The sequence below is a fragment of the Ammospiza caudacuta genome, chromosome 3 (genome assembly GCF_027887145.1).
Source record: "Ammospiza caudacuta isolate bAmmCau1 chromosome 3, bAmmCau1.pri, whole genome shotgun sequence".
NCBI lineage: Eukaryota > Metazoa > Chordata > Aves > Passeriformes > Passerellidae > Ammospiza > Ammospiza caudacuta.
The window spans coordinates 116,188,393-116,203,201 of NC_080595.1; the positions used below are offsets into that span (position 1 = coordinate 116,188,393).

Below are 14,809 nucleotides of genomic sequence, written 5' to 3' on the forward strand. Positions count from 1 at the left end.
CTGATTACAGCTGCAACACCGAGGGAGTAAAAGCTAAATCAGTTTGGGACAGGAAAAGGGAAATTCAAGGGAACAGCCAGCAAGCAAAGGCAGCTGCATTTTTAACAAAAAGCAAGAAGGCACAGTGCTATGAATAAATCAGAATTTCCTTGAGTGTGACAGAGGAGTGACACCAGTATTTATGAGAATAATGCCCATGAACTGAAGGGCAATTCACGAGTGTCTTCAGAAGTAGCTGCTTTTAAAGGTGGGAAGTTCATCACTTCCACAATTCCACAGGATCTGGCAGCAGATGCACCACAACCACCCCAAAAACGCTGTCATTTTACACTTGAGGACATCCAGGGGAAAAAAGGCCTTGGGATGTTTCTCTTAAAAACAAAAGTGCAAGACTCAAGGTATCTTAAAAAACAAACAGTACCAGTAATGAAAGTAGCATTCTAGTGGAAGGAAAAACCACTGGGAACAGTTTTCTGTTGACTGGGGCAACATGTCTTTGTCACACTTAGCACCTTCTAATTCACGCGCAATAAAAGTTGATTCCCAGCAAATCCATTAGCAGGGAAACATTTAAATCAGCCTCAAACCCATGCACCAAAGAGGCCTTTCACCCCAGGCCAGGTGGATGTTTCTATTTCACCAGTGCTCAGCAGGGGATGGAGCAAAGCTGTGAGCTGGGGTATCCATCCAGGCAGAGAACAGGAAAAGACAAATCTGTGCTTTCCCAGTAAAGAATTACCAGCACAAGGACACCGGTAGTGCCAGTCAGCACGTCTTAATGGCAAATGTCTTGATAAAGGACTAACTTTGTTCTTTTGAGATTGCAAATGCAGTTGAGCACAGTCAAGTGCACACACAGAGCGAGCTCTGGTGCTGGTGGAAACCCACACTGGCTGCTTCATATCCGAGAGCTGTCAGTCAGACACTTCTTCATCTACTTCCTGGCATTGCATCATGCTAATTTTTTTTTTTTTTTGTCACTAAATTTAAGGTCTGATGCAGTTCAACATTTTTATCACTGCAGATAAAAATCTGTGAGTGACACCAGGACTGTAGCACAACAGGACATTATGAGGAGGAAAGGACAGCAGGAGAAAGGAGGCTGAAAACCTGCCTTAAGTTAGCTCAGGAAAGCCAAACCCATCAGAATACAAAGGCTAATTTATAATCTAAAAAATGCAGACTGTAACTAATAAATGGCAGACTTTACTTGAGTAAAGAATGTCAGTGCTCAGGCAGAGAGGCTCATGAACAGGATTTCCCTATGCAAAAGGGGCTCCTGGGAACCCTTTCAGTGGCTGTGCAGCAAAAAGGGCAAAAAGCACCTCAGAATTTGGTCCGGATCAGGCACAGGCTGGAGCAAGAACCTTTTTTGGTCTCCACAATGTTAAAAATAAACGGAGCGCATGAAGAATCACCGGATGATCTGAGTGCTGGAGAAAATGCCTCAGAGTGAGACAGACTTAAAAGCTCAACTCTGTTTCCTTATCTATCAAGTAACTTGATTACAGAGTGTAAGTACCTTCATGGCAAGAAAGTCCTGGATACTAAAGGGCTCTAATCTTGTCAGGAAAATCCTAACAAGAACCAGCGGCACAACTTAGACTAATTCAAATTAGGCATCAGCCTCTTCTAACTACCAAGAGAAGTGATGAGCCTGAAATTACCAGTGATGGACACTCAGGGCTGGAAAGCTTTCAAATTGTTTTTAGCCAAACATCATTTACTGGTCTCAGTTTCAGAGTAAATGATTAAAATTTAAAGGCCTGTGATACAAAGCATATAAAACATATCAGGGAAGGCAATTTAATTATCTGTTCTCACCTTAAATTTTATGAATCTTCAATATGTTAACATCACTCAACTTCTGTGGACCAGGAAATTAAAGAGGGAGGGATAAGTTTCAAGTTCAGCAAGTTCCCTCTTTTTCAGACTTATCACTAAACAGCACCACTCCAGCAAACAGACAGAGCTTCCATGAAATACAAACAGGGAATGACCAGCTATGATGTCTGGAAACCACAGGTAATGCAATTTAGTTGGGCAAACTCTGATCAGCTACTTACTCCTCCCACCTGGGCCATGAAAAATCAGTATTAGCTTACACAACCAGTTCTCATTCTGGGTAACTACAGCTCTGACATCCTTGTACTCCCAAGAGCAGCAGCACCCATTAATAGCCAGCTGAGGATCTCAACATACTTCTTAAATATAAAAACATCTCAACAGCCCTGAAAAGATTATTTCCATATTCCACACTGGAACAGGGGCAAGTCAAAAAGTTTTCCTTGGGTCATAAAATACAACCTATGGTAGAGCCTAGAAAGGAAATTTCACTGCCAGAAGAACTTCCCAAGACTCAAGCACCACTTCCATGTCAGAGCTGCTGCACACCCAGTTGCTCAAAGCCCCAAATCCTGCCAGTTAAATCACAAAGATTTCTGGTGAAAGCAGACATTGTAATCAGAGAATCTGACCATGGCAGAAAAACTGTCCAAAGTAAAGGTCAGAATAAACATCCAAGCAGGAACAGCGCTTGTGTTTGATGAACTAACTAACTGCTTTCTGCTGCCATCAGTGGTACAGAGGCACAGCAAGAACAAAAAGCAGATTCAGGGCTTGCCTCAGAGCTCAGAAGGAACGGGCAGCTCGAAATGCAGGAAATGACTATATGCTGCACTTCCCAATTGATAGGGCAAGGCCTTATCAGAAGAACAAAACTGGCTGTTCACAAGGCCACTGAAAGAGTGGCCTGCACTATTGTTTCAGGGGTAGTTATCCTGCTGCTGAGCTTAGAAATTCTGAGGAAGCAAAAAGAAAAGAAAAAAAGGCTTCTTAAATATTAAGTTCAGAAGTGCGGAGAAGACTGACACCAGGAACTCAGGACAAGCAAGATTCAACTGGGGGCAGAGCCAAACATAATTAATAGAATTTTTATGCCTGGCTTGTAAATTCCTTCCTCAACCTGACATTAAAATCCCATCTACCACCACAGCAGCAAATAGGATTCATGTATATTTAATAAAGCTTAAAAATGCATCTTATACATATGGAGAACAAAAAAATGCCACCTCTGTGCATGAGGTAGGTGTCAAAATTTGTTTCCTCAGGCTGGAAGAAACTCTTCCCTGGAAGCAACACTCCACCCATTGGGCAAATGGAGATCGGAAGCACCACCTGCCAGCACTCCATGGACACACACACCAAGAGGGATCTTTGTCAAGCCCTGTTACAGAAGTGATTTCGGTATATTCATGTACAACCTGCTGGAAGGGCTCTGCTTGGTAATGAGTTTCAGGCTGGTAATTGCACTGAAACTAAAATGAGATGATGAAGTGAACATTCAGAGTGGAATTCTGTAGGAAAAAGTGAACTGACCTTCCACAGCTCCTGGCTGGCTGCACAGGAAGATAAAGCAGAGCTCACTCTGTCAGGAGCACTACAGCAGTTCCCTGTTTTAAGAGCAGACTTTAAGTTCAGACTCTGCCTGCAGCTTTGATTTAGAACTGGGAAAGGGAAACCTCCACACAGACAGGGAGAACAACCAGTTATAGATTATTTCTTTTAATTCTTAATAAAGCACATTAAAACAGCAATTGTTCAACCTGCTGCTGTGTCTGTATTAACATGGGGCTGACGTAAAACAAGTAACAGACATGCCTGTGCATTCCTCACATACATCAGAAGTCCAACACCAAAAAAATCCTATTAAATGAAGCAGAAGAAAAGCACTACAAGAAAGAAGGGAATCCCTCAGAGTCTTGTGAGAAAGTTTGCTTTTCGCCTGATGGAAGGTGGAATACAATGGATTTAAAAGCAAGAAAAATAACTGAGTAAGGATGAGAGGTGTCGAGCCACAGAAGTCAGTGGGATATCCTCCCATCATCATAAAAAAATCATCTCTGGACTTAGATATTCCTAATGACCACAGCAGATGACCAGCAAATAAATTCCTTATAATTTTCCTGTATATCAATATATCTCAGATGCAAAGTGCCACAGATGGGGAGGAGACACCTGTGTTGAAGTGCTGCTGCCTCAGTCCGTGACCTTACCTGAGTCACTCGGCCCTCGTGCCTCAGTTTCTCCATTTGTAAAACACCAATACTTCTGTCAAGCACTTCTAGAGATTTACAAAGAGGCACAAAGTATTGCTTTGACATGGAGCAGCAAAGGAGGGCAGTGGCTCAGCTGAGTGGGAGCCACTGGAGCCACGCTGCTCCGGCCATAAATCGATGAGCCCTGATTAGGTCAGGCTTTACAACGCTGTCATTGTCACAGCAGTGGCTCTGGGACTGTGGCACAAGCCCTGAGCTCGGCGGTGTCACACAGGCAGCCAACATCAAACCTCTGCTGAACCCCAGTGCAACAGCAAAGCACAGGAGCTGCCCAAACCCAAGAGACTTTGTAAGGTTATCAAGGATAAAAGCTTCTCCACGTGCTCATATGAGCACAGGATAACGCTGTGTAAGCGCCCAGCTAAGAGGGGAAGGATAAAATCAGGAGCATGTTTAAAGAAAGGGATATATTCACTTGAAATCTGCAGGCACAACACAAAAATAAATGTGTTTCTCACAGTGACAAGATGAAATTTTCGGTTGGTCAGCGACTACAAAGCTGATTCTCTACTTCTGGCTGGGGACCACATGACAGCCTCAAATACATAAGAGCATTTTATCTGCCAACTTGCAATGAAGACCACAGAGTTAATAGTTTGCAACCTCCTTTCCCCCAGAAGATCTTCAGAGTTGAGTAATAAAATTCCTCACATGATTTCAATGAGAGGGTTCACTTGTCAGGGGCTGTTTGGAGATAGTATCATATGTCAGGGAGGTGCTGCTCAGATCAAGTTTTCCAACCTTGTGTTTTCAAGGCTTGACAGAAAATGAAAAAAAAAAAAAACCAAAAAAAAACTTGAGGCGATAAAGTTTGAAACTGGAGAAAAGAGAAATAATCTCTAGATGTTATTTTCAAAATGTCAAAGCTAGCCAATTAATGAGGGGAGGAAGAAAAACTGATTAAAGCCCTGACAAACCCTTGAGATCACAGACTGATTGCGAGTTCTGCCGCAGACTCCCTGTAGGAACCTGGGCAAGCTGATCCCTCTACACCTTTGTTTGCCACCTGCGAGACAGAAAATAGCACTTTCTTTTCATATCCTGTCATTCTTGCTTGTATTGTTCCCCAAATTAAAAGCATTTGTCAAAACACTTATCTTTAGCATTAACCCTGGGAACTGCATTCACAGCTACCACATACCCCGTTTGCATGACTGAGTGTTCAGATACAAACTCTTGGTACACTTTGCTACCCACCCATCCTAATTTAACAGGAGTCAGAAGGGAGTTTTAGTCAATATAGGAATGCTAAAATACAGTTTATTACTAATCTTACAAATAAAACCAGCTTTAGGGTTACGAGTTACACTGACCCCCCCTCCTCAAAAAAAAAAAAAAAAAATTCAAATTCTCCTCGTTATGTCCTAAAAATCCTGCTGTAATCACAGTATCGGTCCCACTGCATTGATAACCCACAAGATCATATTATCAGCATAGGTATAATTAAAGCCCAATCCCACGAGGACACGTATGCAGAATCCAATCCCGCTCTGTTAAAATCAGCATAACATGAAATAAACTTCAGGGACTTTAGAATCAAAGCTGCATGAACTTATCGACAGAAGGAACAAAGGCATCTCGTTTTTTTGCAATAAGATTCTTAAACTGACAGTATTTTGATTTCAAAATCTAAAACTTTGCAGATGAAAAAGATTTTCTACGAATGCCAATACTGTAGCCTGTCATTCTGCAATGTCCTTAAAAGCTCTGCACAGAAATCACTGTGAAGTACAGGTTGCTTTCTTTAGATTAAAATGTGCTGTTGTTTCCTAAAAATTCATTTGTTTTTAACATATACAACCAAACACCTTCCCAGATCCCTTGGTATAAGGAACAGCACAGCTTCCTTTCTCATGGTTCAGTTTCATTGAAACTCCCAATTCTCCACCCAAAGACCCAAATTTCACCCCTGCCCCACTGACACACAACACAAAAAGAGCAGTCCCAAAAGTTAACAACAGAACAGTTTTTGACAGTCATGCTTAACAAAAATGCATTTTATTAAAAAGTAGATTGGTATTAAAAATGAATGTCAGAGCCCCACTCTTTTCCCAAATCCAGACAGCAATGAAAAAACACACCAAACACTCCCATGAACCTATGGATTATCACTATGAAGTAAACACTTTATAATAATTTAGTTTTCAAAACACTGCACAGCTATCAACTTTTAATACCCCTTTGTAAGAGACCACTAAGACCCACACTGAAACTGCCTTAAAAATGAGCTCCCTACAGCTGACAGCAGCCACAGATTCTATGGAATTATCAAAATCACAATGCTAGAGAGATACACGTTGTCCAGAAAGGTCAATAAACCCAAGGAGTTGCTTGACACTGCTCAGTGAAGCAGTTCTAGAGAAAACCAGGCCTCATTCACACAGGATTTTCTCCCAGATTTCCTTACCCCTCCTTAAAAATCCTGCCGTTTCACCTAGGGTAGCATTCCTGTAACCCAGCTGGCAGCCTGCATACCACAATGTCGTCTAGACCTGCTCGGAACAGTGGGATGACACAGGAGGAAAAATGCTGATGCCTGTTCTGGTGCTTGTGCTGGTGCTAAGGGAACGAGGGGAGGAAGAACAGGCAGCACGGAGTGAAACACAAGTTCCTTGTTCCCAGCCTCCTGCCCGGGCTCCTCGGGTGATTCTGTCAACCAGACAGAAAAAGTTGTGGCCGTCGCAGGGCTAAAGAATAATCTTCACATAAGGGAAAAAGAACATTCCCAAATCCCAGTTTTCACGTGCAGAAACAAACCCTGCCCTTCCCCACACATGCAGATAACAAATGCATCCCTGCACAGACAACATTTTCCATCCCTTTCTTCCTTCTCCCCTCTCTCCATCTCAGAAATGTTTTCTTAGCAATTTGGAAGAGAAATGGTAAAAAGGGAGATGTAAAACACAGAAATAAATTAAGTTTGTTCTCTGCTGTTGATGGCACGATGGGAGGAAAAAAAAAAAGTTAGGAGTGATAAATCCATATATACCTACTCCAAACTACACCCCGCTTCCCAAGGGACACGGTATAATGGTAAATAAGTGTAGATGCAGTTCCTACTAATGAGGCAGGGTACAGCAAGGCCAAAGAAAATGCAATCATCTCGGGGAAAAAAACTGCACAGGACTCCTCCTCTCCCATCCATGGAGGAAATCAAATGCCAGCTGCACCATCCCAGGAAGGAAGCAGAGCCTGTACCTGATGAGCCCTGCAGAAATGAGCGAGTCATATCACGGGACCCGAGCAGGCACTTCAGGCTTTTGCCAGCCCACAAAGCCTCTGCAGAGCACAATTCCTCGCTCCGGTATTTTACATGGCATCACTCATGCAAATTGTAGGGATATTTTTCCCCAGCGTTTTCTTTTTTTTTTCCTTCCCTCCATCCCCACTAGTTTGAAGCAGGGAGACGTAGGTAGCGTCTCCCAGATCCGTGTTCCCTAGCCATCACTTTAACGCTTTCCTCCCTACAAAGTTTAAATCTCCCCAGTTTTTTGTTCATAAACGTTTTGTACTTAAAAGCCACCGAATCACGCTCCCAGTGTTACCTGAACAAACTGAGACAGACCCGACTCCACGAACATGCTTAAACCTTCATTTCCTCTTCCTTCTTCCTTCCCCACCCCCCAAAACAGCAATTTTTTTTTTGTCCCTAACACGAATGAACTGGGGAAGAAACAGCACGTCCAACCGAGCCTTTTCCAGACTTATCGCAAAGAACAAAATGCTTCCGAAGAAGTGCTCTGCAAACATACCAAGAGACACTCCACCAACTAGGGGGAAAAAAAAGAAAAAAAAAAAAAAAAAAAAAAAAAGAAAGGAAAGAACCCATCAGACAAAACTGAGGTCGAGGAACTCGGCGGGGTCTGGCTCGGATGTGTATTCTGCACCTAAACACACTCGCATCTTGTTTTGTTTTAAGCCCGAAGCTGTGGCAAACACTCCAGCAGAACGTCCTGCCGCCTCCCCCGACCGCTCCTGCGGTCAAACCGCTCTGACCCAAACCCATCCCGGACACGGGACACGAAAGCATTCACCCACCTCTTCCCAAGAAGTACAAAACAAACAGGCGTCTGACACCCCACCCAAGTTCTCCTCGCACATTTTGGGAATGACTTCCCTCCGGGTCCTCCTCCTCCCCCACCCGTTCCCACGTTAAACTCTCCAGCACACCGACACCCTTCGGGGCTTTCACGCCTGTGCCCTCCCCGAAAACCTCCCGAAGCCCCGGGAGGTGCCAGAGAGATCTGAGAGCCGGAGGGGTTCGGGGCACCCTGAGCCCCGTTCCCCGACCTCCAGCGGCACAAAGCTCCCGAAAAGGAGCCCCCAGAACCCTCGCACAGGGTAGAGCTCCCCGGCAGAGCGAGGGGGCTCCGTGCCCGGCTCCATCCCCTCAGGTCGCAGCCTCCCTACTTCCCCCGCCGTGCCCGGGGATCCCCGGGACAGGGAGCGCCGGGGGTCCCATCAGCCCACCCCAAAACTCCGCGGCGAGCAACACCCGAACACCCCAAACCGCAGCACCCACCCAGGCTGAGGGGGCTCCGCGGCCGCCACTCCGTGCCCCACACCCGGGAGATGGGAGGAATCAGAATAAATACACAAATGGCAGGAACAGCGAACCCCAAAGGTGCCCAGCCCTCCTGCTGCAGCTTCCCGGGGACAGCTTCCTCCTCTTCCTCCTCCTCCCCCGATCCGGGGCACCCGCGGAGCCCCCCAAAGCCGCGGCTCCAACTCTGCCGCCCGAGCTGAGGGGCTCCCCCTGCCCACCCTTGCCCGCCCCCGGCTGCCCCCCTCACGCACATCCCGCTCTCCGGCTCGGAGCGACTCCCGGCGGTGCTGGCGGAGGGGGGACCCCTTCCCGCTGCCCTCCCTCCCTCCAGCCCACCCACCCGCCCGCCCGCCCCCTCCCCTCGCCGCCGCCGCCGCTCCCCCCCCCGTATCCCCCCTCGACACTCACCTCTGGGTGCTGCCGGCGCCTCCGCCTCACCATGGACCGGCGGGACTGGGGGGGTCCCCCCGCCCGCCCCTGCCCCAGATTGAGGGGAGATTAACGGGGGGCGCGGAGGGACGAGAACAATAGGGGGGAGGAAATCCCTCAGCCCCCCCACGCCCCCCGAGGACACAGCCCCCTCCCCGCCCGGCGCTCCTCCTGCCGCTCCCTCCTCCTCGCCCGCTCCCTCTCTTTTTTTTGGGGCTTTTTTTTTTTTGGCTCAATCACACCAGACCGACTGTCTTTGTCTGTCTGACAAGCGCCATGTTGATATCAACATCCGAGCCCCCACCTGCTGCAGTTGTGAGACCCTGGGACTTGTAGTTCCCCCCTCCCCAGGGTGACGGGAAGACCCACGGCGCCGGGACTACAACTCCCAGCGTACCGCTCGCGCGCGGAGCGCCAATGGGGCGGCGGGGCTGCGCTCGGGGCGGACTACAGCTCCCGGCACACGTCGGGCGGCCATGACGTTATCTAGGGCGGAGGGGAGGCGGGACTACAACGCCCATGATGCCCCGGGGCGCGGCGGGGCGGGCAGGAAGGGGGGCAGGATTGTCCCGGTAAATAGAACCGGGGGACACGATGAAGCTGGTGAGTGCCCGGGGCGGGCGGCCATGAGGGCGGGGAGGGGGCTCGGCCTTCCCCCGGCGGCGGGAGCACTCCCGGGGTCGCCTCCGGGCTGCGCAGTCTCAGCCTCGCCGGGTGTGAGGGCAAACTGAGGCGCTGGAGGGGGGCCTGAGGGAAAAGAGGGGGCAGGAGATGCTGAGGGAGTTGGGGGGTGGGCTGAGCGATAAGGGGGTGTCTGAGGGATAACGGGGTGATAGTGGGGCGGGGAGGGGCTGAGGGGTCGGCCCTGAGGTGTGGGGGAAGGCGGGGGTCGGCCCTGACCCGGGTTTGAGGTGTTGGATGGGATCAAATCTTAGTAGAATTCTGGAAGAGGAAGAGGAGAAAATTTTTCTCAGCTTCCTAGCCCTTAACGTGAGTCTGGCGTGGAGCTGTTCCCCTGCACGTGTGGCTTCTGCTGGACTGCAAGGAACGTGAATAAATGCCCGTGGTTTGTGATAAAGACGTTTCCTATCTGTAGTGTGATAATGCAGGGAGATGGTAACAAAAAAAAAAAAAAAAATCAGCCTGGAACAGCTTTGCCAACCTTGCTTGTGTCAGGGCGTTTTGTTCTGATATTACAGTCTTCTGTCAGAAAGTACATGACCCATGATATTGGTCTCCTCTCTTGAGCTGTTTCACTTTCCTGGAGACCCTGGATTCAGGAGCTGCTTTGTTTTCCAGGTCAAATTTCAGTTTCCCACAATGTGCTGCAGTTCTTGGTCTGGAGGTGAAAACCCAAGCAGTTTTCAACACACCTGAGCATAATATTTGATTTATTTAATCTGAAGTGACACTGTTATTCAATTTAAGATTGTCTCTTGATTTTGAGACTGAGCAGTGCGTTATAACAAAGCTTCATAGAAATAATTGTGCAGTTTTAACACTTAGAAAACTACTCTTTATGGAAGTGTGTACAATTAAGAGGCAGGTAGTCAAGGAGCTTGATCCTGTTTAATCTTACCTTTGTGATAAGGATCTGTGCAGGGATGAATATTTCCAGTGGGACAAACACTGCTAAGTCAAATACTTCTGGATGTGATTTTAGAGGCTGATAGAATTCAGTGGGGAAAAGCAAACTGGAAAATCTTTAAATAAAGACCCCAGCGGAAATGCAGAGCTCTTTTAATGTTTAGAGTTAGGGACAGAGAGAAGGGAAATACAAACTGTCCTGTTTTTAAATTCAGGTACTAAGAATTATGAGATTCTTCACCTTATATTTCTCTGGAGATGTGTCTGAATTTGGGGTTGTAAGGAGAGGGGTCAGATGCTTTTTATTATCTTTTCTCACAGATTTGGGTTGAATTTGGAAGAACAGGGTTGAGGTGAGGGACTAATGGAATGTTCCCTGTCCATGGCAGAGGGGTTGGGATAAGATGAGCTTCAAGGTCCCTTCCAACCCAAACCACTCTGAAATTCTGACTCCAGGTCTGCTTCAGAACCCAGTGAAAACCTCAGACTCCCACAAACTCAGATGTGCTTTGACTCAGGCAAGCCTCAGTGCTCACTTCCCCCCAGACTTTAAGCTGGCATGTGATACTAATACTGGAGGAATGCACTGCAGGATTTGTTGGCTTCCCTTGGAATTCCAAGCTCTGCCTTTAACCTGCACAACTCTGAATGGTTTGGAGCTGCAAGTTTGAGCCACCATCTCTGTGCCCTCCATGGAATGGGGTGTCTGTGGGGAACCTGCCTCTCCCAGGCCCTGAGCATCTGGAACGAACCCCTCAGCTTGTGCCCCACTGCCAAACTTCCATCCAGTTTGCAAATCCTGCCAGGAGAGCTGTGGGCTGAGCATATTTATCCCTTTTGTGTGTTTTGTGTTATTTTTTATGTGACTTTTTGAGTTAGGAGATGAGGCACCTTTGTGTGTTGGCTGCACCAGCCTTTAGCCATAAGGGAATCAAGCTGGAAGCAAGCAAATCTTGGAATAAAAAACTTCATTTTAGTCCAGCCAGGAACATGAGTGAAAGCTCTGGATCTGTTTTAAACAGTAACAAGAATAAACTGTGTGGAAATGATCACATTTATAAAGTGTAGAGACACACATAGTGCAAACACTTCTATTCCTGCATTCCTAACCCAAAATTCTAACAGAGCTGCAGGCCCAGCAATGTCACCTGTGCCAACAGCTGGATAGAAAATACAAATTGTTCTTTTTTATTTTTCTGTCACTTTGTTTGAATCTAGTAGAAAGAATCCATTGACTCCCAGGAATCCATTTACCTCAACATGACAGCCACAGAGAGAGATGATTTTAGCTGCTTTTAAAGAAGGAAAAAAGGAAGATTTTCCAGTTAGGTCATAGATGTCAGGGGTGTGATACCACTCATGATTACAGAAAAAGGCAAGAAAATATTTTACTGATAAAAGTGGTGATATTTCATTGCCTTTTTTAATTACCAGTAGTTTTAAAGCCACAAAAATAGAACTTATTTTTCCCTTCATTTCTTTCTATTTACTTCAATTTACAGCTTCATTTGTCAAAGTTCTGGTCTGGTGAGAACTTAATTTCACGTGAGAGTGTTACATTTGTGAATAAACCAAGTGAATTCCTCACTCCTTCACCAGCTTGGCTTCACATATTTTTTTAAACTTTACTAAAAGAAAGACAAAATGTGCTGTAACCCCTTAATAATTAAGGCTTTGTGAATTTAAAACAAAACTCTCTGTGATATTTTAAATTTAATATTTGAGGCTTAGTCGGGTTTACTATTTAAATACAGTTTAAAGCAGGTTTTTGAGGAATGTATGTAAATAGATTTCTTGAGGGCTGTTAATCCAGACAGTTGCAGTCCTGTGTTAACATTATTGTGAGCAGAGGTAGAAAATGAAATTATTCATCTCCCTTTTTTTCCACTTGGTAGAGGGAAGTATAGAACACAAGCTTAAGGGATAAATTACTTAGAAAAAGACCGAGTCTGTTTTTAGTGCAGTGCACGGCCGAACAAGTGAGATTTTTCATCTCCATTGACAAAAACTGGAATTTAAAAGCTCCAATTTGAGCGCCTGAGCGTGGCTGCGCTGCCAGATCCCGCACTGGGGAGAGTGGAGATGCAAAATTCCCTGCGCGGAGCAGAGGAACCTTCCCGCAGAGGTGGCCGCGCTCTGCTCAGACCTTTGTCTCTAATCCCACGTTTTAAACCCGACCTTTGTGTTGTGCTGTCCCTCGAAGCTCCCGCGCCTGGTGAAATGTTTGTCACCGCAGACAGGAGGTGGCTGCATCTCAGTGATGCTCAAGTGCCCCCTGCATCACCTGCTCGCCGCCTCATTAAGCCTGCAAAGCCTTTGGGCTTTGGATACACAAACGCTTCCATTCAGGTGGGGCTGCGCAGTCCCTCCCGCTTCCTGTTTGTGTTTAGCGAGACAAAAAGCAGGTGAGAACTTGCCCCACAGCTGCTGCCCCTGTGCAGGGGGTGTTGGGGCAGGTTTCTTACCGAAATAAAAATCTGTTCCTGCAGGGCTTCTCTGCCTCCCTGTCCACCTCGAGTCGTTTTCAAATTTTCTAGTTTGGCCAGGAGGACTGAGTTTGAAAGAAGTTGATTTCCTGGGTTTTGGGGAAAATAGGTGATTGCAAGAAAAAAAAAGTATTCTGCATGTGTCCTAAACCAGAGAAAAAGCTTTTTCACTCAACCCTTGGGATCAGAAAAACTGTCTGAAGAAAATCTGCTCCTTAATACCCTGACATGGGGAAATCTCAGTGAACACACAGAGCTGAGGGACACTGATGGGAAATCATGTTTTATTTTGGTGTGTAAGGAACTGTGTTTAAAAACAAGGGGGGGAAAAGACCTCCACGATCGAGTCCAACCTGTGACTGACCCCACCTTGTCACTGAGTGCCACCTCCAGTCATTCCTTGGACACCTCCAGGGATGGGGACTCCAAACCTCTCTGGGCAGCCCCTCCCACTGCCTGTCCCCCCTTTCCATGAAGAAATTCCTCCTGATGTCCAACCTGAACCTGCCCTGGCACAATTTGAGGCTGTTCCCTCTCCTCCTGTCCCTGTTCCCTGGGAGCAGAGCCTGAACCCCCTGGCTGTCCCCTCCTGTCAGGAGTTGTGCAGAGCCACAAGGTCCCCCCTGAGCCTTCTTTTCTCCAGGCTGAGCCCCTTCCCAGCTCCCTCAGCCCCTCCTGGTGCTCCAGCCCCTTCCCCAGCTCCATTCCCTTCCCTGATCACCCTCCAGCCCCTCAATGTCCTTGCAGTGAGGGGCCCAGAGCTGACACAGGTTTCAAGGTGTGGCTTCAGCAGTGCCCAGCACGCAGGAAAGGGTCATGTTCTGAATGGTTCTGAGTAACTCCTCCTCATTCTTCTTCCAGTACTGCCTGTCAGGACATCCCACCTTGCCATGCAACGTGCTCAAGTTCAAATCCACCACCATCATGCTGGACTGTGGGCTGGATATGACGTCCACCCTCAACTTCCTCCCCCTGCCTCTGGTCCAGAGGTGAGTTCTGTGGCCTGTCAGCACTTAGTCTGCATCTTCTTGGGTTGCTGTTGGGGTGCTGTGCCTGAAATGGTGTATTGGAAAGAGGGAGGGGATGGGTACAAATGAACAGCATCATCTGATATCATAAATAGACTTTGTTCACTTAAAAATTCTCTTTATCAAAATAACGTCCTTTGGCTCAGTGGACGGAAGACATTTTATGGATTTATTGATTGGTTTTTCTGGATAATTTATTCTAAGCTTCAGTAAAGTATTGCTGCAACTGCTCAGCACAAGTGAGGTCACATATCTGTCATCTTTCTGGCTTCTTCATGCAAGATGAGATAAATGGGGAACTGAGATGGAGCCCAGCAAGTCCTGTTTCACCACCACCTTCTCAGGCTGTTCTTCAGAGCACAGACTAATGCAAAGAAAAATAGCACTTAGCAGCCCTTGTTAGTTGCCTGCATGGCATAATTGTTCCCTTTTTAAAGTTAAACAAATAAAAGGGCAGTGCAGCTGGGCATGGGATTGGAACAGCAGAGAAAGAAAAATAAGTCTAGAACAGAATCCGGAGATCTCCTTTCTATGCCCTGTTGCAAAGTTGTGTTTCCCCAGGTTTTTAGACTAATTTGGGTAGTAAGTTAGGTTGGCATGTTTTGTGTAAATGGA

At 46.8% G+C, this 14,809-nt stretch overlaps 2 protein-coding genes across 7 annotated transcripts in view; one reads left to right on the forward strand and one right to left on the reverse strand.

Moving 5' to 3' along the window:
- HMBOX1 (homeobox containing 1) overlaps positions 1-9,234 on the reverse strand; it is a 110,341-nt gene extending 101,107 nt beyond the window's left edge. For all 6 annotated transcript variants that reach the window (XM_058801719.1, XM_058801716.1, XM_058801718.1 and 3 more), the window contains exon 1: positions 9,073-9,234. The gene's annotated coding sequence lies outside the window, so the exon portion shown is untranslated. The remainder of the gene's footprint in view (positions 1-9,072) is intronic.
- Positions 9,235-9,589: 355 nt separating this feature from the next.
- Positions 9,590-14,809, forward strand: part of INTS9 (integrator complex subunit 9) — a 60,412-nt gene continuing 55,192 nt past the window's right edge. Inside the window, exons 1-2 of the mRNA XM_058801866.1 lie at positions 9,590-9,696; positions 14,028-14,155. Coding sequence (XP_058657849.1) covers positions 9,688-9,696; positions 14,028-14,155 — 137 coding nt within the window. The 5' untranslated portion in view covers positions 9,590-9,687. The remainder of the gene's footprint in view (positions 9,697-14,027; positions 14,156-14,809) is intronic.